General features: G+C 35.0%; 2 protein-coding genes and 1 pseudogene across 2 annotated transcripts; 1 reads left to right on the top strand and 2 right to left on the bottom strand.

The window, feature by feature from the left end:
- Nucleotides 1–1927: 1927 nt before the first annotated feature.
- LOC141817259 (U1 small nuclear ribonucleoprotein A-like) lies at nt 1928–7354 on the bottom strand (annotated as a pseudogene).
- Nucleotides 7355–8605: 1251 nt separating this feature from the next.
- LOC141817262 (UDP-glycosyltransferase 87A1-like) lies at nt 8606–15022 on the bottom strand. The gene is made up of 2 exons (XM_074704940.1): nt 14481–15022; nt 8606–9621 (listed from the first exon to the last, which is right to left on the bottom strand). Exons 1-2 carry the CDS (start codon nt 14977–14979, stop codon nt 8777–8779), a joined length of 1344 nt encoding a protein of 447 aa, XP_074561041.1. The 5' UTR covers nt 14980–15022; the 3' UTR covers nt 8606–8776.
- Nucleotides 15023–16585: 1563 nt separating this feature from the next.
- LOC141817263 (uncharacterized) lies at nt 16586–20428 on the top strand. Its single transcript, XM_074704941.1, has 9 exons — nt 16586–16693; nt 17138–17199; nt 18363–18417; nt 18574–18672; nt 18909–18995; nt 19338–19454; nt 19833–19925; nt 20126–20156; nt 20241–20428. Exons 1-9 carry the CDS (start codon nt 16598–16600, stop codon nt 20426–20428), a joined length of 828 nt encoding a protein of 275 aa, XP_074561042.1. The 5' UTR covers nt 16586–16597.
- Nucleotides 20429–20617: the final 189 nt, after the last annotated feature.

Here is a 20617-nt window from a genome sequence, read left to right as displayed (position 1 = left end):
TAATTATGAAAAGTAAGGTCGAGACTCAGTTTCATCAGGTAACAACATCTCTCTAATAACTTTGTTTCAGCTGGGATTGGACTCACTTTCCAAACTCAAAGATTGTATCTATGCCAATTGCCACCTTTACTGAAACAAACAAACAAGTTATTATAATCAACAAATTATATACGTTTTTTTTTTCTTTCTACAAAGACCTTGCTGAATTCCTATAACAATGTTTGTTTGAATTTTTCAGCGTACAATAGACAACTTAATACCAACCATGAGGCTATGGATGGATGAGTGGATGGAGATTAATTTATCCATCCACCTGATCGATTTGATGGATGGACGGATGAAGTGAACCATCCGTTCATCCATATGTTCACCTGTTCTCTTAAAAGGGTAGAATAATTCAAAAAATAAAAAAATAAAAGACAATTTTACGTTGTTCTGATTTGCATGTATTGATCCCTATGCAGCAAGAGGAGAAGTTACTCGCACCGTCAGAAGCAAGCAGCCATCCGTCGCACAACTAAAAGGCTAGAAGTGAGGATCAACCAGCAGTCTTCGGCTAGAAAGAAATAAAAAATGCAGTTACTCAGCACAATGTTTGGGGTAGATCGAATGTTTCACTAATCAGTGTTGGATATCTTGTTTCTCTGATGGTTGATTCAAACTCATTCGCTTCTGGTGTCTTCCTCATAGGAATTTGTTAGATGATGTATATATTATTTGAAATTTTGGCCGGCAGATTTTGGGAAGGATTGCTTTGCTTTGTAAGGACCTGAGCTTCATGTTTTGTGCTCCTCTCTTCTTCGTAGTTGGTTTCTATCAGTATCTTCTAAATGCAAAGTAATTTTCTAACAGTTTGATTTCAAAATTAAAAAAAAAATAGCATTATTCAAGTGGAAGTGAGTAAAATTTTAATTCATTTCAAAATTAAAAAAAAATAGCATTATACAAGTGGAAGTGAGTAAAATTTTAATTCATTTCAAAATAAAAAAAATAGCATTACACAAGTGGAAGTGAGTAAAATTTTAATTCGTTTCATAATTACCGATCAAATTAAATTAATTTAAAATTTTATTTTTTAAAAAATTATTAATAATTTTGGTTTCATCGAATTTTAAAAATTAATTAAATTGATTAAATTATTTTTTATTAAATAATAAAATATTAAAATATTTTTAATTTTTATTAAATTAATTAAGTTTTTATTTAAAAAGTTTAATTTTTTAATCTGTTAGCGATCAAATTAAATCCATTTTATCTCAGCTCGAATTTGATGATAAAATTTAAACAGTTCAATTCGATTGAACACGTAGATAATTATTTTTTATTTTACCTTGAAATATTAATCCAATAAATAAATATTTTTATTTGGAAAAAATAAAAAGGACTTAGAACATTTTTATATTAATTTTTTTTACTAATTTACTTAAAATTATTTAAATTTAATAAAAATTAAAACAGCAATTATTTGATAATTATTGCAACAGCATTAAAAAAAACAGTTACTCGAATCGGCTCACATAAGAATCCTCCAAAAATTATTTTACAATCAATTTTTTTGGATCTCATACACCGAGCCAAAATATTAACTTACTATTGCGAATCAAAAAGTATTACTCCCATTGAGTTCATCATATACATGCGTTGATAATGACGACAATCTATGAGATATAATTGAATTGATTACTATGAAACAGACTTATTGAAGTAGATAAAGATCGAATCTCGATAAAACTGAGACAATACCCTTTCCACAGTGGCCAATTATGATTTTTCAATTTACTTTCTCACATATGATTGTAAGACCGACCGTATGAGATCGCTTGGATAACAAATTCTATCTGAAGTTGATAATGGACGACAGCTTCTCTGCGACTGCAATGGTTGCAAATGATGAGAACATCTCAAATTGGTTTAACAAAAAGCACGCCTACTTCTTAGCATATGGGATGAGCATAGGATTTTGTTGCGTGATCTTCAAACCCTGGAGCACTTGCATCGCAACTGTCGATTGCATGTCGTCTCCATACTCCACAAAGGCTGTGGATCCCCGGCTTCGCTTCCACCATCCTAACCTCTTTGAAACCCACATACTGGCCAAAGAACATGTGCAGCATCATATGGGCGTAGCCTCATGTGGAAGATTCTGAACGAAGAGAATGTTGTTCGGCAAGGCTGGTGCTTCAGGTAGGCATCGACTTGGACCCCCCTCCATATCCATAAGGCATCTGTGAAAGCTGAAATGATTGGATATGGTAATCATGTGGAGGGAACCCAAACAAAAATAGATCAACACAATCAACTTTATATTCGGATACATGAGATTCAAAAGGATGATGAAAAACAAATGTAATACCAATAACTCATCAGCGTTGAATATTACTCGAAACAATTGTATTGCCATTCAGCAAACTAATGTTTGACAAATATTGTTTCTTTATCAATGATATAGAAGGCATACAGAGATAAAGAATTTCACACCTAATCAAATCATCTACTATAGGAAATGGAGTTGGGGTGGGTCAAAACCTTGTTCTTCCTTGTATCGAAAACGTGAGTGGGGAAGGTTTATCTCCACTTGGCAAGAGAGAATTCTTACACTAAAGCAAAAGCACCACAAATAAAGTCCCGGGCATGTGTGTGTGTGCGTGTGTGTATGGGCTAAACTTCACACATCCACCACAAATAGTTGGGACTTCAAAACTTGATTGGTGGGCAATATAACATAGCCACATCATAGTCTTGAGTTCTCAACTTAATTGCTATCCTATAAAGAACTGTGTCCTAGGCATCTTAGATCAGAATGGGTGAGAGATTTCTCAGGTATGAGTAGGAACTGAGAATAACTGAATGGGTCAAAGTACCAAGGAGCTAGCTGTGCATGTGCACGCAGGTCCAACACAAAGCTCATTGTGTTAACTTGGTGCGCCTAGATAACTCTAGCCCAACTGGCCCTCTCAACGACACCTGAACAGCAGAATATTTTCTCATCCGTGTGCCAAAGTACTGAAAAACTCCCAGACTCTCTTCTTTGTATATAAAAAAGTGCCCGTTTAATTTTTTTGGGAAAATATTTCATACAGTAAACAAAGTTTAATAAGATGAGGGTTGTTCGGTCAAGACCATTGTTCATCTCAAAAATGAATTGATGTTCATCCGTGTCCCCTAGTCTTTCTCAATACCGACTATATTTTAGAAGTAAAGATAGCATCAAAGTTGTGGAGTTAACTTAGATTTAGAGAACATATTAAAAGCATGCAGCAAAAGAAATAGAAAGGTGAAGAAGCTTACAGGTGGCATGGCTCCATTAGCACCGGAATAAGCAGAATTCAACCCTGCCCGAGCTTGCTTAGCATCATGGTGCTGCTCTCGCTTCTTTCTTTCAGCTGCATCACCAAATACCAATACAGATTGAGTCTCAACCTTAAGCCTCAACATGAAAGATCATTAGAAATCACTGATAATTAAACATTAAATTACAACACATTTCACATAATTACTTCTTCACGCAGAAATTGCATGCATGATGCCTTTACAAATCAATATCTGCAAGTTAACTGTCACTCCTGCATACACATGATCAAAAATAAAATTTCAACATAGATTACTGTGAAACACGAGCAAATATACATGTTTATTAGCAGATAACAAATCTAATATTTTTGATGTGTCAAAGGGAGAGAAGAAAGATAAGAAAAATGTAGTGTTTAAGATGGTGCAATCGAATTTAAATTTTTTGATTTGATGCACTTAATAATATCTTAATATATTTTCTAATCTGTTATGCAAGAACAAACCTTTATTTCCATATTTGTATTTTTTTTATGCGTGCTAAGAGGAAGAATATGAGTGGTTTAAATTAGATTCTTTCATTTTACCATAAATATCTTGTGAAATTGCCCTAATTTAAACAAATTGTGAAACATTAGAAAGGGAGAGATTGTTAGTGCAATCATGCCCCAAGTTGTTGAGTTTGACTATATAATTTTGATGTAATTAGAAAAGGATTTTAGGTTATTTGATATTGGCATGGCAGGTGAAAGGGATGAAATCTAAGTGGATTGAGATTAACTAGACATTTAAAGTCCAAGAGGTGTTAGCATTGGCAAATTGAGGAAATTTAAGTAAATCAAGTACCAAATAACAAACAAAAATTACAAAAATTCCTAATAGGTCAAGATCGACCAGACACTCAACACATGAGAAATCCCAAAGGTAGATCCCATGGCATGTGAATTGTCAAACATTATGAGAGACTTGCATTTCGTGTGTCGGATAGGTATCTTAGGTGAAAATTTGACCAAGAAACATGTGTTTCGAGGTCAAAGTCGATGATGAGGGTCACAAAAAGTTAACTAATATATTGAGTTGATTACAAAGTCGACTCAAGACAGATTGCTCTTAGATAGAAAGTTTTTGTTTTGAGCTAACTCAACTAAATGACAATTCAATGCATGACTAGTCAACAAACCAATTAACTAGAGATTCAAGTCTGTATTCTAAGATGAATCGACAGATCTAGTTGACTGATGTCACTTTAATCAACTGAGCAGTCAACTAAAGTTATGTTCGAAACACATAGAATGTGTGTAACAAAAGTCAACTGAATTGTCCAATGAGTTAATCTTGAATTCAAAATAATTATCATTGAATAGCAACTTATCCATAATGAGTTAACTCTTTGGGTTACAACGAACTTACGTCGAGCTTAAATCGACTAATAAAGAGGATTGAATCACCTTTATCATGATCGTCCGAGAGTTAAACCTATGATCTTATCTAGAGTAGCCAACCAACAAGTGTCTAAGTCAATTGGCATGGATAGACTAGAAAAGTTTTGAGTAGATCGAAGACAACAATGAGACAGGTTATGCACAAATATAATGGTTTAAACCAATTGACTGACAGTAACTCAAAACAAATAGGAGAGCTTATCCATGATTGTTTAGAGGACTACAAGAGGAGCACAAAAACAATAAGAATTCTTTGCTAAAAAAATTATTTTTAATGCCTTTATTTTTATTTACTTTCATATGAACTTAAGATTTTTAACTTCGAGCTCCATAATTGTTGTAAGTCTTTTAATTTCCTTGTTTCTTATCTTTTGTAAAAGGATTTCTCCATGTCCACAAGGTCTTGTGAAGGAGAAAGTTAGAAGTTTTTTAGGGTTCCTCACCTCACAAGTCCATAGGCTATGGAGTAGGAATCTAAGAGTTCTGAACTACATGAAAAGCCAAGTTTTTTATTCCTTTCATTATTTATTGCATATTTACAATTTTTATGCTATTAATCTGATTAACTATTTATATCATTGCATTTAAATTATAATTTTTTTATTGCATAATTCAACCCCCTCTAGTGTCATATATGTTCTTACACTATGTACATGCACACATAATACATATGCGTATATACCATTGTTTGTAGCTTTAAGGCGTAAATCTTTTTCTGAATCATTTTTGAATGATTAGTGAGCATGGTACTTTTTGAATTACCCATGTTTAAAACTCTTAAAAGGATCATTTCAGTAATTATTTTATGGAGCTATCCTTCAGAATTGGCAAACATTGTTTAAGATGCCAATCTTTTTTTGAGGCACTTTTGAATAATCAGTGGGCATGGCACTTTTTCAATCTATGTTTGAAACTCTTAAAAGGATCAACTCAATAATTATTTTATGGAGCTGCAACTCCATAATCAACAAAGATGAAAGGTATGTTACTACTAGTCACCACATCTTTTGAAAAGGCATAACCTTGGTAGCTAAATGAGAGACGAATACCTACCTCTATCATCATGTCTTTTCCTTCTTTCACGAGGGACAAATGTTCCATCAGCCTTTGCGATTATGTCTGATTTGATCTTTGCATACTGAATCTTCTGGATAAGCAAAAATGTTTTATGTCATTCTATGTTGAAAGGACATGAGAACAATAAGTCATACCTTTGACATTATGAAGCTAATTCATGGTAAACTAAACAAGTACACAATTAGACTTATATAAAGTATAAATCATTCCCCAAAATTTTGTCGAGTCATCTTCTATCAATTTGTTTGTACAAACAAGAAAAATCTAATAAAAAGTCCGCGATGATCTGAGAAAGAACTTATGCAGTCCTTTAAGAATGCGTGGTGGTTGAAAAAACAGAAAATTTGAGAAGCATCTACCTCCAATACCAATCCCTAGTACCAAAATGCTCAAATACACAGAATGTGATAGCTATAAAAAACAAAACAAAAAAAATCCATCCAGTGTGTATGCATATACAAGTTAAGTTAGGAACTTTCAATGCTCAGAAAATTCCAATTTGTGTAAATGATTTTTTAAAACTTGTTGGGGAATTCCAGTGTTCAAAAAAATGTACAGTTGCAGTCATGAATTATAACTCATTGTTTTTAACCCAGAACATCAATAGCCTGTAATTCTCTTCAGTAACGGTTAATATATTGCAGAAATCAACATTGAATGTCTAAAATACGAACATGACATTCAACCACAAAAAGAATATCCCTATGTTTAAATCGTAATCTCACAGCATTGACATATGATGTTCCCGAAAATTATCATAGAATATGTAACACATACAAAATGTAGAAATTGAAACATTTTCCCTAATCATTCATGAATGGTTCAAAAAATCATATAAAACTTTCAAAGGCATGATCGATAAGAATTTCCAAAATCATATCCAAGACTTGGAATGGTTTTCATGTGCAGATAGCAATCATTAAACTCTTGCCATGGGCTTGTCGTAGAAGGGAAATCCTTGCATCCGTTTAAGTGCCTCAGTCTACCCACGCCTGTCCCTTGTGTTTCAATGTCTTGAAAGCAAGGATCTCTAATATCTTGCCAAATTGAGAAAAAACTGCTTGCAAGGACTTCTTGAGTTCTATAATGAAAACATCAATGTTCGTTCTGCTGCGAAGCAACTACAACAAACGACAGAAAAAAGAAAGAAAGGCAGATTTAATATTACGTTACCACGACGTAGCTAGGAAAAAACAATTGTGTGACCAAGAAGAGAAATGCACGCCAAGATCTTGATGGTATAGAATATAGAGATGAAGAGAAGACAATGAAATAACTGGATAGCATCATCCGAAAACTGAGAATTGATCTTTCTAGGGTTTATACGACGAAAAAGCGGCGCGTTAATGCATCAGAATGAAGAACTCACCGTCGATGCTTAATCTTCTCATTGAGATTGTTGATGTAGATTGTCACATTGACTGGGATCGATACCCATTGACTTGACCCATTGACTTATTTTAAATAAGTCCTTCCACGTATTATCAGAATATACTATTATATTTTCCATTAAGGTCATTGAATAAAAATTCTCACAAATACGTCATAGTATGAGACTCAATCCCTGGTTGACCGATTCGGTAATAGATTTGTAGCCAAGCAAGTGTTCCCCATTTGGAGGAAAATTCTCACAAATACGTCATAGTTAGGAATCGAACCGCGGGTGCAGGTCACAATTCAGACCGTTACACCAGGTGGTCGGAACAATAACGAGATAATATATATAAAAAATTAAATTTTATGATACATGTAATTAAAGTTATTGAATCTACATCAACTTTTATTTTCATCTCCAACAATATCTGATACATTATGAAGTATTTTTTCATCATATGATATAAGGCTAAGCGGAAAAAAAAATATTGACATGCTCATAAATTTTTAACGAAGACCTAAAGAAAATTTTAAAATTTATTATAACAGGTTATTATAAAAGGTTAATGCACAATAAGAAATTATTTTATATAAATCATCAAAAGAAAAATAAGAAAACGAAAAAGATCAATCTAAATGACAAAATTATTTTGAAGGACGATGGAATTATACAATTCTTAGATAGACTTATTCAAATAAGTCATTTAAAATATTATCTTTTAAAATATGTTATGAAATTTATTATTAATTTAGATAAGATTATCTTATTTATTAATAATTATCCATTGAATAAGTTATTAGATTTATTAATATTTTTTATATTGATTTATATATATAAATTCATTATGTAATCTTTTGAGATTAAACAGTGAAATAAAATCTTTTGATTAATTAATTCTATTGATTATTAAAGGTCAATCTCTGAAGTGATCATCCTATTCTCGTTCTTTTTTATTTTTTTATTTTCTATGAGATAGGACACGAGTTCTTATCAACCACCGTCGGCACCAACATTGTCGCCATCGTTGGTCATCTCTCTCTCTCTCTCGCGAGCAAAGTATGACCGATTGAACAAGTAACTAGCCGAACCGATCGACCATCTAATTAGCACAACCCCGCTCAGACCATAAATCAAAATTTTAAGTTTTTTCAAGAGAAAAAATATTTTTTTCTCCATTTTATTTTACCCAAATATTCTCTACGTACCAAAGATAAAATAATAATAATAATAATAATTTAAAATTTTTTAAAATAAAATTATAAATGATTAGTAAAAATTTAAAGGGCTTGGAGAGTTGAGTACATAATAGACCGATCGAGATGGATAACACAAAAGCTATCTATTAATTCGTCCTCCAAATTTTATTGGGAGAAATTAATTACTAGTCTAGATTAAAATGAATAACTATAATTTTGAGCTTATTCTTTAGGACAAATATAGTTATTCATTCAATACCATTATACCTACGGTCTATACCTATCAAAGGTATTCCACAAAACAAATTAATACTTTCAAACTTGTCTTGACCGATGAACTTCAATGACGACATATCCATAGACTCTAATAATACGTACCTTCAACACTGGAATATTGTTTAACTTTCAACACTACCTTGACTCGTGATCTTTTCGATGAAATTGTTGAAGTCTACTTCGGTCGAAGAAGCAAAATGAGACTTCCACTTGAGCTCCATTACCTTACTCAACTCCTTGCTTCCCGCCGAATAGAGGTCCATCAATCTTCGCACTGCTATAGCGATAACTTCCCTAGATACCACACCCTTGTCATCATCCTTTAGACTAAACCCCACTCCCCAATCTTCCACGATCAATTTGCTATTTGGAAATTGATCCCACATGAGTGGAAATGTGAGCATGGGAACACCTGCATGAATGCCCTCTAATGTCGAGTTCCAACCGCAGTGTGTCAAGAATCCCCCGATTGAAGGGTGGCACAGCACTTCAGCCTGGTTGCACCATGGAACAACAATACCTTTCTGGCCGATGAGCTCTTCGATGTCCTTTGAATCGGGCACGGACCAGAGGAATGGATGCCCACTCATCTGAAGCCCGATGGCGATCTCTTTGAGCTCCTCATTTGTGAAAGGAAGGAAGCTACTCAATGATACATACAGCACAGACCTTGGCAGATGAGAGTCCAACCAGCTGAAGTACCATTTTGTGGTTTGTTCAGTGACGATGTCGGCGACAAGGGGGCCGATGGAGTAGAAGGGGACTGCAACGAAGGAGCGGAGTGCGTGGAGGGCTCTGGTTTCGAGCTCATTGAAGGTGTTGAAGAGGATACAGCGAGCAGTGGCAAACCAAGATATGCCTTCGATGAAGGCCTTGAGCATGCCTTCGCCATTGGAGTGGGTGATGAAATCATCCAAATGGCTAGAGGTGGGTCTTGGAACATAATCCAGGTAATTGCTTCCATTACCTGAAAAGAGAGAGAGAGAACAGTATGACTCAAAAATTCTCCATGAAGAGCATGTTAAAATTCATATGAAGTATTGAAGATACAACTGAGTAACTGATTTGCACTTGAAAATCTTATGATGAAAAAAAATGATGTGGATTCAGTAGAATGATACGAAAACAAGAACAACAACAATAAGTGTATCCCAACAATTTTGCATTTGTTACATGAATCTTTATCCCTATTAGAATTCTATTACTTTACACACAATCTTACAGACATTATAGTCGATATTGTAGTACCAAACAATAATTTTATATAGTCAAACACACAAATTGATTGCACACTTGGCGGTTAGTGAAACAAAAGGAATCTGTACCAAGTACCCAATGGGTGACCCACCCGGGACATCACCAAATGGCAAAGCTGGTAGTTGGCACAACCAACTTGTGATTTGTTAGGTCTTGCTAGGCATGACATTCAAACCAAGCAGAGATGCATCTTGACGATCAGAAGTCTATTTAGTTATAACCTTCTAGAGTTTCCAAGTACAAGAACAAATTAGTAAGACAAACCGACCAAATGAGGTAGCTAGCCAAAATATGAGGCAATGCTCATATTGGGCTGGTCCACCATTCTTGAGTTGTGATGACCACAAACTCACTCACTTTGTGATCGAATTCGGGCTCACAGCTTGCGTAGCTCTAGCATGATCATTGACATCTCTAATCATGTAGGGGCACACTTTTCTTTGTTCCACAACCTCACTTTTTTATGTTTGTCAAAACATTACTAAAAACCAACACATAAGATTTTGGAACTGACATAAAATTATGGACACAAGAAAGCAAAAAATACTCAATGACATTGAGCAAGAACCGACTTCAGATCCCAATCAAAATTAACTAAATTAAGAAGCTAATAAATGAACAATTTCAAAGGATGTGATGGACCCTTACATGTTACCAACAAATGCACCAGTAGTTGAGACTTGAGTTAGGGCATCCACAATGATATCAAATATTTCTTGCAAATATTTGTGGTCCTCACGTCCACGTCATCAATCAAATATCTCATTCCTCGAATATCCCAACTTTCACAATGAAATATAATACAAATCAAATATTTATGGATCTCACCCATTAAATATCTCACTTCCAAATTTCATAATCAAATATCTCACCAACCAAATATTTATAGGTCCCACCATTATTTTATTAATTTATATTTAATTTTATATTTAAATAAAATTAATTATCATTTTTAATGCTTCAATTTAATATTAAATAAAATTAATTTAATATTAATATTTTATTTAAACAGAAATAGTACAATATATAAAGTATAAATTTTAAAAGAAATAGTACAACATATGAATACAAATGTTTTATAAATTTGAAATTAAAATAATTAAATATTTTACAAATGATAAATTAGTCCTTCACTCATCAAGGCGACTATGTTTCCCAGATATGTTCAACCAAATTGTGACAAAGCTGATGATGCACCTGAATATCACGTAACTCGGAATTTCTTCGAATGTATTCAACAAATTCGGTGATTGAGCCCTGATTCACTGTGATAGGATCTTGTTCTTTGCGATCCCAAATCGATATTGCATGGCATTCGTCTTCGACAATCATGTTATATAAAATAATACATGTATACATGATTTCTTTGCATTTATCCATGAACCAATGTCGCCCTGGACCTCTTATAATTGCCCAATAAGCTTGGAGCACTCCAAATGCCCACTCAACATCTTTTCTTGCAGCTTCTTGTCTTTCCTTAAATTTCATTCTTTTCGGATCCTGAGGCAGGAAAAACTCTTGACGAAAGTGGTTCATTCCGGATATATACTATCTGTTAGATAATACCCTTTTGTATATTATGTACCGTTCATAATAAAATTAACCTCCAGTGCATTTTCTTTCAAGACGTCATTAAAAATAGGCAATTCATTAAGCACATTAATGTCATTACAAAACCCAACAACTCCAAAAAAGGCATATCATATCCACAAATCGACAGATGCGACCGCCTCAAGCTCAATTGTTGGGTAGTCATGATCGCCTCGTGTGTACTGTGCCCTCTATGCAACCGGACAATTTTGCCAAGACCAATGCATGCAATCAAGACTTCCTAACATCCCAGAGGAAACCGTGCCTTTGTTCTTGTATTTCAAGCAAACGAGCGATGTCAGTTGCATTGGATTTTCTTAAGTACTCACCTCTATATATTTGCATCACATATTGATAAAAGTTTGACAAGCATTCGAGGGCAGTTGTTTCACACATCCACAAGTACTCGTCCAATTGATCGGTGAAACCTCCATAAACCAATTGACGAATAACCGCTGTGCATTTTTGAAACGGTGAAGGCATTTTCTCCTTGTTGTATCTTCCTTCTATTTAAAATATCCACTGAGATGATTTTTCAAATCAGTGACTATTCGCAAAAATAACTCTTTTCTCATTCGGAGTCGTTGTTAGAAGCATGTCATCGGTGTACACCGGTTCATCGGAGAAATAATCATTGACAAGTTGAATGTGTCCAGCTACACGTTCTCTGTTAATTGACCTTCTTCCTTGTATGCTCCTATAATAATTTTGCACGAATTCAACCACTCTAAGTTGATTGTGCGCCACCATCATGAATAACGCTTCCCTGAGATCTGATGTTGTATGGCTCGTTGTGTCTTCGAGAATGTTTTCTATATTAGTTTGGTTAGGATCTTGAGACATATTAGAAAAAATGAAGAGTTTAGTGGGTGAAAGAGGAGAATAGATATTATGTAGATAATTGTGAATGTTTTATCTCCTACTTTTATACCAATTTTGTAATGGTTAGTTTGTAATAGCTAGTTTGTAATGACTAATTTATAACGACTAATTTGTAATAGTTAATTTTTTAACAATAAGTTTGTAATAACTAGTTTATAAATAACATTAATAATCGAAGAGTGGATTACACAAATACTAAAACACATGACATGAAAACATTAATTACAAACTACATTAAATTAATAAAACACAGAAATGACAAACCATAGAAATTACAAACTACATTAAGTTAATAAAACAAACAAATCCACTACATGTTCAATCTTTTCTTCAATTACTCTGGTGGCCAGTGCTTCACACCCCTAGAGATATCAATGGGCTAATTGGGATTTATCATTTTTTTTCTTCAATTACTCACATCACTAGATGGTTATGAAGTTGTTCATTTGTCATGTATCGTGTGTCCATTACAAGGAGTTGATGTGTTTTGATGAGTTGGTTCACTTTCTTACTGTTATTATACTCTTTCAAATGTGCTACTAACTGTTGCACAACCTAACTCAATTCATCAATTAGATCCACTTTTTCTTTGCTTTTCCTCTTTGTTGTCTTCTGTCCCATCAGACGAGATCGAACTTCTCTATCATCCACATAAATAGTTGTGTTAGGATTAGAAGAGTCAGTATGTGCACCTGATGATTCTGATGTCCTTGCTTTCTTTGCAGCCCGTTGCCTTGAAGATTGAGCGTACATTGAACTATCTTTCACAATCTTCCACACATGTTCATATTGAAAAGTAGATTTAAAAGTACTCTTGCATTCTTCATGAGCCCGCACCATCAAATCTTCGTCACTCCATCCGCTCGATCGATCATTGTACCATTTATTGTAGATTCCATTATATCTATTCACGATCTTTTTCACCGAAGCCCAATGTGATTTTGTTTTATCCACAGTTTTCTTTTTAGCTCCCTTCTCTTGAATTAGTATTGTAGTATGTCACCATCCATTTTGAAAAAGACTTATTCTTCTGGGCATTACCAACTACTGGATCTTTGCTCATGATTGTGTAGGTTGCTACAAGGAACTTATCATCTGCTACTGTCCATATTGTTCGCCTGTTATGATGTCCATCCGATTCGTTGCCCGTCTCGATTACTTGATCGAGAATAATATTGTCAAACCCTATTTCTACGAAGAATAAAGGAAATTGTGAATAAGAGACTGCATGAGCTGTTTCTATCCTTTAATCACTATTACTTGCATCAACACCAACCCTCCTCAATTCATTTGATTGAATCCCCAGTGATTGAAACAGATTAATTCCATGAGATAGAGCTTGCATGAAATATTGACTACTCTGTCAATATTCCAAGAGACATGTATAAAACAGAACTCGATGGTCACTACTTGAAAACTTAAATAACTTTGAAAATTATGATAATATGGTGGTGGGTATGGAAAGGTTGAAAATTATGTGTGTGTTGTGTGGGAAATGAAAATTGAAGATTGAGGAGATATAGGACGAACTCGAGAATTTTCTCCACTTGAATTTTCATCAATATTTGGAGAATTCAATAAATCTCTAAAATAATAACTGGAATTTTTATCCATTACTCTCTAGATTTTTAGTGCTGTAGTGATTTTTTTATAATGAAAGATGGATAAAAATACTATGTACATATAGCAAAAAAAAAAATGAATGTCGTCCAACATTTTAAAAATTAAATGTTGGCAACCTTCTCAATCAAATAAATAAAAAATTAAATCGTTGTATTTAATTAACCGTTGCTTCATTCATTTTTTAAAAAATAAATAATGAAAAAAGTTACAACAAGTACAAGTGGACCCATAGCTCATAGTTTTTTTTTTTTTTTTTAATATAATAATTAAAATCACCGATGTAAAATTTTTTTCCCGGTGATTTCTAATATCCTGAAATTCTATCCTCTCCAATGAGGGATATTTGAAGTTTGAGGATATTTCTCCAAATATCCCCAAGGTCTATGCCCTTAGCATTAATGTGTTACGGGTTTGGATCCGATTACTTTGCGGGTTATCGGATTTAGATCAGTTCAACAAATCAACAGCACTTACCGGAAATGGAACGCTCGATCTCCAGCGGCGAAAGGGCTTTGAGCTGTTGCAAGGCAAGGAAAATGGTGGCGGCCTGGGGGAAGAAGGCGGCGATGGGGACGTCCATCCGACGCGCTATCGCAGGGGCCCACGGGAGCATGGAGTCGGCGACGAGGACGGCGGGAGGTGGGTCGAGCTCTGCCAGCAGCGCAGCCACTGGGGGACCCATATCGACGAGCACCGCGCGGATGAAGGATCCGAGGTCGGCGCCGCGGGCGCGCTCGGAGGGGACGACATTGGGGATGGAGCGAAAGCAGACGGAAGGGGGCAGCGGAGGGGAGGAGGCGGAGAGGAGGGAAAGCCACTCCTGGGTGAGGACGACGGTGGTGACGAAGCCGCAGGAGGCGAGGCGGTGGGCAAGGCGGAGCAACGGGTGGATGTGGCCGCGGCCGGGGTAGGGGAGGAGCACCACATGGCGTCGGCAGCGATCGGAGGTGACGGAGGAGGATGATCGCTCCATGGATTCGGAGTAGGGCAGCAGTGGAGCTCCCAGTGTGTCTGCGTGCGTCGCGTCAGAGAGAGATAGAGAGATTCTTCAAGGAAAAGTGTTGATGGCCACTTTAATCAACGGTTGGGATCAAATTACAGTCGAATTTGACGGTTGAAAAAAATTCTACTTGGACCAAATTTGGCCTTTGCTCATTATTTTAATGTCCTGTTTAATAAAGATAAAATTAAAAAAATAATATTATTTAATCATAAAATATAAAATCAATTTATTTATAAAATATTCTGTTAAAATTATCACCGTCCATTTAAGTATTTTGATTATCTATAAGATATTCCTAGTCCTAGATGGTTGCTTTCAAAGCATTCCTTTTTGCAAATTTTATCTAACATTAAAAACCTTCTATTAAAGATAAAATTTAAAAATAATATTATTTAATCATAAAATAGAAACTAATTTATTTATAAAAATATTTTGTTAAAATTATCACTGTCCATTTAAGCATTTTGATTTTCTATAACATATTCTTAATCCTAAATGGTTGCTTTCAAGCCGTCCTTTTTGCAAATTTTATTTAACATTAAAAACCTATTTTATTGAAGATAAAATTAAAAAACAATATTATTTAATCATAAAATATAAACTAATTTATTTAAAAAATATTTTGTTAAATTATCACTGTCCATTTAAGCATTTTGATTTTCTATAACATATTCTTTTTTGTAAAAGGTAGAATCCACCACTCCAACGGTCTCACATAGTCAGTTCCATGATTATTTGTGAAGAGGTAAATCAAGAACTTGCAGTTGACTACGATGGAGGAGGATATTATCTCAACTTCATCGAAATTTAAATCCTTATCTTCTTTTTCAATTTTACTCCATTGTAATCAACTTCTTGAATTATAAGATATTCTTAGTCCTAGATGGTTGCTTTCAAAGCATTCCTTTTTACAAATTTTATTTAATATTAAAAACCAATTGTATTATTTAAATTATCTATTTAGTAATAAAAAGAAATAGAATTTAATATTTTTTTTAAAAAAAATACCAAATATTGAGAGTTGAATAAATTTCGTCCGACCGCCTCCTACCTGTATAGCGTGCGTTCTCCCTCGCCGAGTCGCCGGCGCCACCGCCACCGCAGGGAAACAGTGTCAGCTCCTATTTCCGGCGCATTGTGGAGGAGTGAGAACGTAAAGGAAAGACCTTGTTGAGGATTCTTCGCATCCAGAAGTCGGCGTGGGAAGCCGATGCTTCAAGGTCAGTCGGAGAGACCAAAAGATTCATCCATCATTATTTGACTCTTCTGCTATATAAGGCAAGAGGAAACACAATGAGCCAACAATAGCAGCGAGATGATCTTCACCTACCTTTTCAGTAACATAATATAAATGGATCGGCGGGCCGGGGAAGAGGACAGCCAGCGAGAAAGACGCAACTTTTGAAATTTCTTTTTGCAAAAATAGGTGCCAGTTTAGGGAGAGAAACGGGTAGCGAACGATCGGCGTTTGTGGCCTCCGCTTTGTATTTTGGTGGCGCAGAAAGGGAATATTGTGGGGGGGGAGAGAGGAGAGGCGGGATTTGAGACAAGTCGTCTCTGGGTTGAGTGGTCGTCGTTGTCGTCATCGATGGCCGTCTCCTGGTCCTCCACCATCAGGATTTCCCTGCTAGTGCTCCTCGTCGTTGCTTCGGCCGCCGCCTTCTTCACGGTCCCAGTCGAAAAGGTAACCTTTTTAATCGTTCCTCTCCTGTATTAATGATCTGAATGCTCTGTGCTCGAACAAATATTGAACTCAACTGCGGCCCATCAAAGGTGGGAAGGACTGGAAGATGAATGTATTGGTGTTGATATAACAATTTAATTAGAAGATGAAGTTCTTCAAAATCTCATTCTTGATCTTGTTGGATTGCATGTCATGCTTATATTATATCTCCAGCACGGATGCTGAAACCTTTTTTGTAGATAGATTTTCTCCTATGATGAAACACAAGCAAACCAACACGATGATACTTGACTAAGAACTTAAAAGATTATTTCATCTCAGTACAGGCATAATAATAGTGCTTCATTTCTTTGCATATCATGACATTTTGAAAATCGCAATGTAATATTTTACATTAGACCATCTCTTCATTCCACTGACATCTGTATTTAATTGTGCTTCCAGATTCTGAAGGAGTTCTTGGTTTGGATAAACCAGAATCTTGGTCTATGGGGACCTGTTGTGCTGTAAGTGAATAGTATATAGCATTGGCGTCTTCTTGATTTTTTTTCTTCAATTTTTTTTTTCCTTTGGCTCATATTTGCTACTAGAGCAATCCTCGGTGACTAAAGTTTGCTAATATTCCATGAGTATTTGATCATCCTAAGTGTAAATTGCCAAATACAACAATGTTTCTCATGTACAACTGCCAGGTGAGTATCATGACCCTGCAAGATGCAGAATGGAAAAGCATAGCAGTTGTGTAACCCATACATTTTATTTGCATTTGCTTGGCATGTGGCAGGGCCCAAATAACTCTATTATTGATATAATTGAATAAACAATAAAATAAGTTTTGAAGTTTTGGATATATTCGAAGACATCCAATAGCTTCTATAGTTAGGAGAGCGGAGAGCCTATTCATTTAGAGCAGAAAGTGCAAGGAGTAGAGGGAGTCTAAATAAAATTTTAGTTAATATAAGAAAAAACAATTTAATTAATTTGAATTAATAATTATATGGGTATGTATAGAATCATGTAGTGAACCCAAATGGTTGAAACAAATACATTATGAGTCATGAGGATGAGCATATGATCTTTTCTCTTTTTTTTTTTTTTTTTGATCTCCTCAGCAAACATGAACCGTGTTGTAAACTTAACTTTAGGCATGTTTGACTGGTCTAAGGTTAGACCGCCGTGTTGTACTTAATAGAACACAATATCAATATAAGACATGGTATATTTAGCAGAGAAGGTGATGATGACCCAGTAGGATTTTGTTTCCCAAGCATTGACATATGAAACATAATGATGTTGTCGGTTCTCTTTAGGCAGGGGGAGCAGTTGTGCCTTTTGGAAATTAATAGGGTAGGAATCTAAGTTGGTCATTAAGTGTTGAAAGCATGGAGCTGTTCTTCAGTTATAGTGTAGTTCTTCTTGAATTGTGCATAGGTTGTGAGTGAAGCAATGCATGACAATGTTGGTATTGCAGCATTGATAGGATAATTGCAGGCGCAATATAAAAAATGTGTTTTGTGCCTTCCTCCTTTTTTTTTTTACTTTTTAATAATCATGCATATTGGTTTGGTTGACACACATGTGATAATTTGGTTTTCTTTTAACTTTCTATTTGATGTCATTCTCCCATTTTTTATCCTTAATGCTTAACTTAACTAAATTTTGTAAGCAGGGCTATCTCTTATATTCCTTTGACTATACTCGCTGTTCCAGCTGCAGTACTTAGTGTAAGCATGATTTTCTACATGTTCACTATTTGCTCTTTTGATCGATAGGAAATTTTATTTAGCTAGCATTGAATTTTGTTGGCAAGTGATGATAAAGAATAATTAAGTAATTTTGAGAAAAGAAAGAACAACATTTAATCAGTTTATCATTTGCAGCTTGGTGGTGGATATCTATTTGGGTTGCCAATAGGCTTTCTTGCTGATTCAGTTGGAGCAACAATTGGTTCTGTGGCAGCATTTTTGCTTGGCAGAGCTGTAAGTTTCTTTGGTTGCTTTTGAGATGTGGAGAAGTAATTTTGCTTTGTCATAATTATTCTACCAAGGTTATTTTTCGGGCAATATATTACTTAGTGTACATTGCTGAATAACTATGCCTGTTCCACTTAGTGTAACAAAATTTTCATATCTTAAAGTTTGATTTAAACTTTGATGTTTGTTACTTGTATTCCTATAATGCACTGTTATAACATAACATTGATGTTTTTTTGCAGTTAGGAAGGCCCTATGTCATCTCCAAAATGAATGACTACCCTGACATCCAAGCTGTTGCGATTGCAATTGAGAAATCTGGATTTAAGGTTTTATTCAAGCTCTCAAAGCTTTTTCTTTAAGTTATAAACTAGTCGAAGAGATGTTTTATGGCTGTCGATCTAGAAACAGATAAAAGATAGTACTAACTTTTCTATTCCTTATGTTATCATTTAATGATTTAAATTATGCTATGAATCGCTATATTGGGCGAAACGTAACATACCATTCGAGCTAAGAATCAGGAAGAGTCCTATGTGGTTTGCAGTGTACTGTACATATCAGTTCTTCAAAAATATTGTATGATAGAATCCTTTTTTTTTCTGTGGGTGACAATTTACTAGTGTTCCTTGCTTAACAAGGATTCTAAATTTGTGCCATTTCTTTTGCAGATTGTTTTGCTGCTTAGGCTGGCTCCTTTGGTTCCATTTTGCTTGTTGAATTACTTCCTATCTGTCACACCGATCGGCCTTGCAGAATATGCAATGGCATCCTGGCTGGGAATGATGGTATCTTTATCATACTTGAGTTTTCCCATTCGGTAGTTATACATGCTAATAAACATTGTTATTCCTTAAAGGTTGTTTATATAATTTCTGTCACCTTGAATTGGAAATTACTTATTAACTGAAGCTTGTTTGCTTCAGTAATCAGAACACTACAAATCTCACAAAATTATATTTGAGCAATCATTTAGTCCGTTAATCATGAACATTTTGTTGGGTAAATTATAAGATTTGGTCTCTTTTAATGTTGTAGGAAAACCTGATCTGAACTAGTATCTTTCTGATGGTCTTGTCCTATCATTTGTATCGTTTGAGTTTCAATTCTGAAACATTAAAGACTGTGATATATGATTTTCTTCTTCATCTCTACTTGATTCATAGCCAATTACTCTTGCTCTGGTGTATGTCGGAACTACTTTGAAGGAACTGGCTGAGGTTACACATGGATGGAGTGAGGTTTCAATCACTCGCTGGGTATGTTTGTTTGTTGCTGTCTATCTCATTGTCGATCGTCACGGGTTAATACTCACCCCTTTCTTTCAGCTTTGTGTTTGCTTACTTTCTGAGCCTTATTTTTCTGTTCTCGACTTTAAGATGCTTATGCTAGTGCAAATACTTATCGAAATCTAGATTGAAAACCAAAAAATTAAAATTTTGGTTTGAAATGGATGCAGGCAATGATGATAGCCGGATTATTGATAACTGGTAAGCAAGCAAGCAGCAACCTCTCATGCATTGTTCTTTTACTATTTGAATCTTACGATATAGCCCAACTTTGCTTCTCTTCAGCTGTGCTTATGGTTTGTGTGACAAGAGAAGCAAAGATAGCCCTACAAAGAGCTTTAGCTGACAACTCAGAGGCAGAGAACATCCTAACGGCGCCGTCGTCATCGCCGCCTTCATTACCGTCACTGTCCTTGCTAAACCAGCCTCTATTGATCAAGATCGACTCTTCAAATGTCGACGTAGAAAATTAATCTCTTTTCCTCTTCTTCCTTTCATTGTATAAATCCAGTGCCACCAAATTTTTGGTCATAGATTGTCTTGGCAGTTAAGGTAGTTCCTATAATTCATTGTTTCAGGTGTCTTTTTTCTAATTTTTTTTGGGGTTTTGGGTGTGTGTGCCTTTTTGGCCCCTCGTCTGAAGCTTAATTTGATGGTAATCT

This window comes from Curcuma longa, unplaced genomic scaffold, assembly GCF_044706935.1.
Source record: "Curcuma longa cultivar G26 ecotype Majalengka, Jawa Barat unplaced genomic scaffold, ITB_CL_G26_1.1 contig_19877, whole genome shotgun sequence".
Lineage (NCBI taxonomy): Eukaryota > Viridiplantae > Streptophyta > Magnoliopsida > Zingiberales > Zingiberaceae > Curcuma > Curcuma longa.
Note: the sequence above shows the minus strand (reverse complement) of the source record. Positions and strands in the feature narration are given on the sequence as shown.

Excerpts from the sequence above, each read along its gene's own strand:
- LOC141817262 (XM_074704940.1), bottom strand. The coding sequence starts at position 14,979 with ATGGAGCGATCATCCTCCTCCGTCACCTCCGATCGCTGCCGACGCCAT. Across the intron at positions 9,622-14,480 it reads GATCGAGCGTTCCATTTCCG|GTAATGGAAGCAATTACCTG; the intron begins GTAAGTGCTGTT and ends CTCTCTTTTCAG.
- LOC141817263 (XM_074704941.1), top strand. The coding sequence starts at position 16,598 with ATGGCCGTCTCCTGGTCCTCCACCATCAGGATTTCCCTGCTAGTGCTC. Across the intron at positions 18,418-18,573 it reads TTCCAGCTGCAGTACTTAGT|CTTGGTGGTGGATATCTATT; the intron begins GTAAGCATGATT and ends TATCATTTGCAG. Across the intron at positions 18,673-18,908 it reads CATTTTTGCTTGGCAGAGCT|TTAGGAAGGCCCTATGTCAT; the intron begins GTAAGTTTCTTT and ends GTTTTTTTGCAG.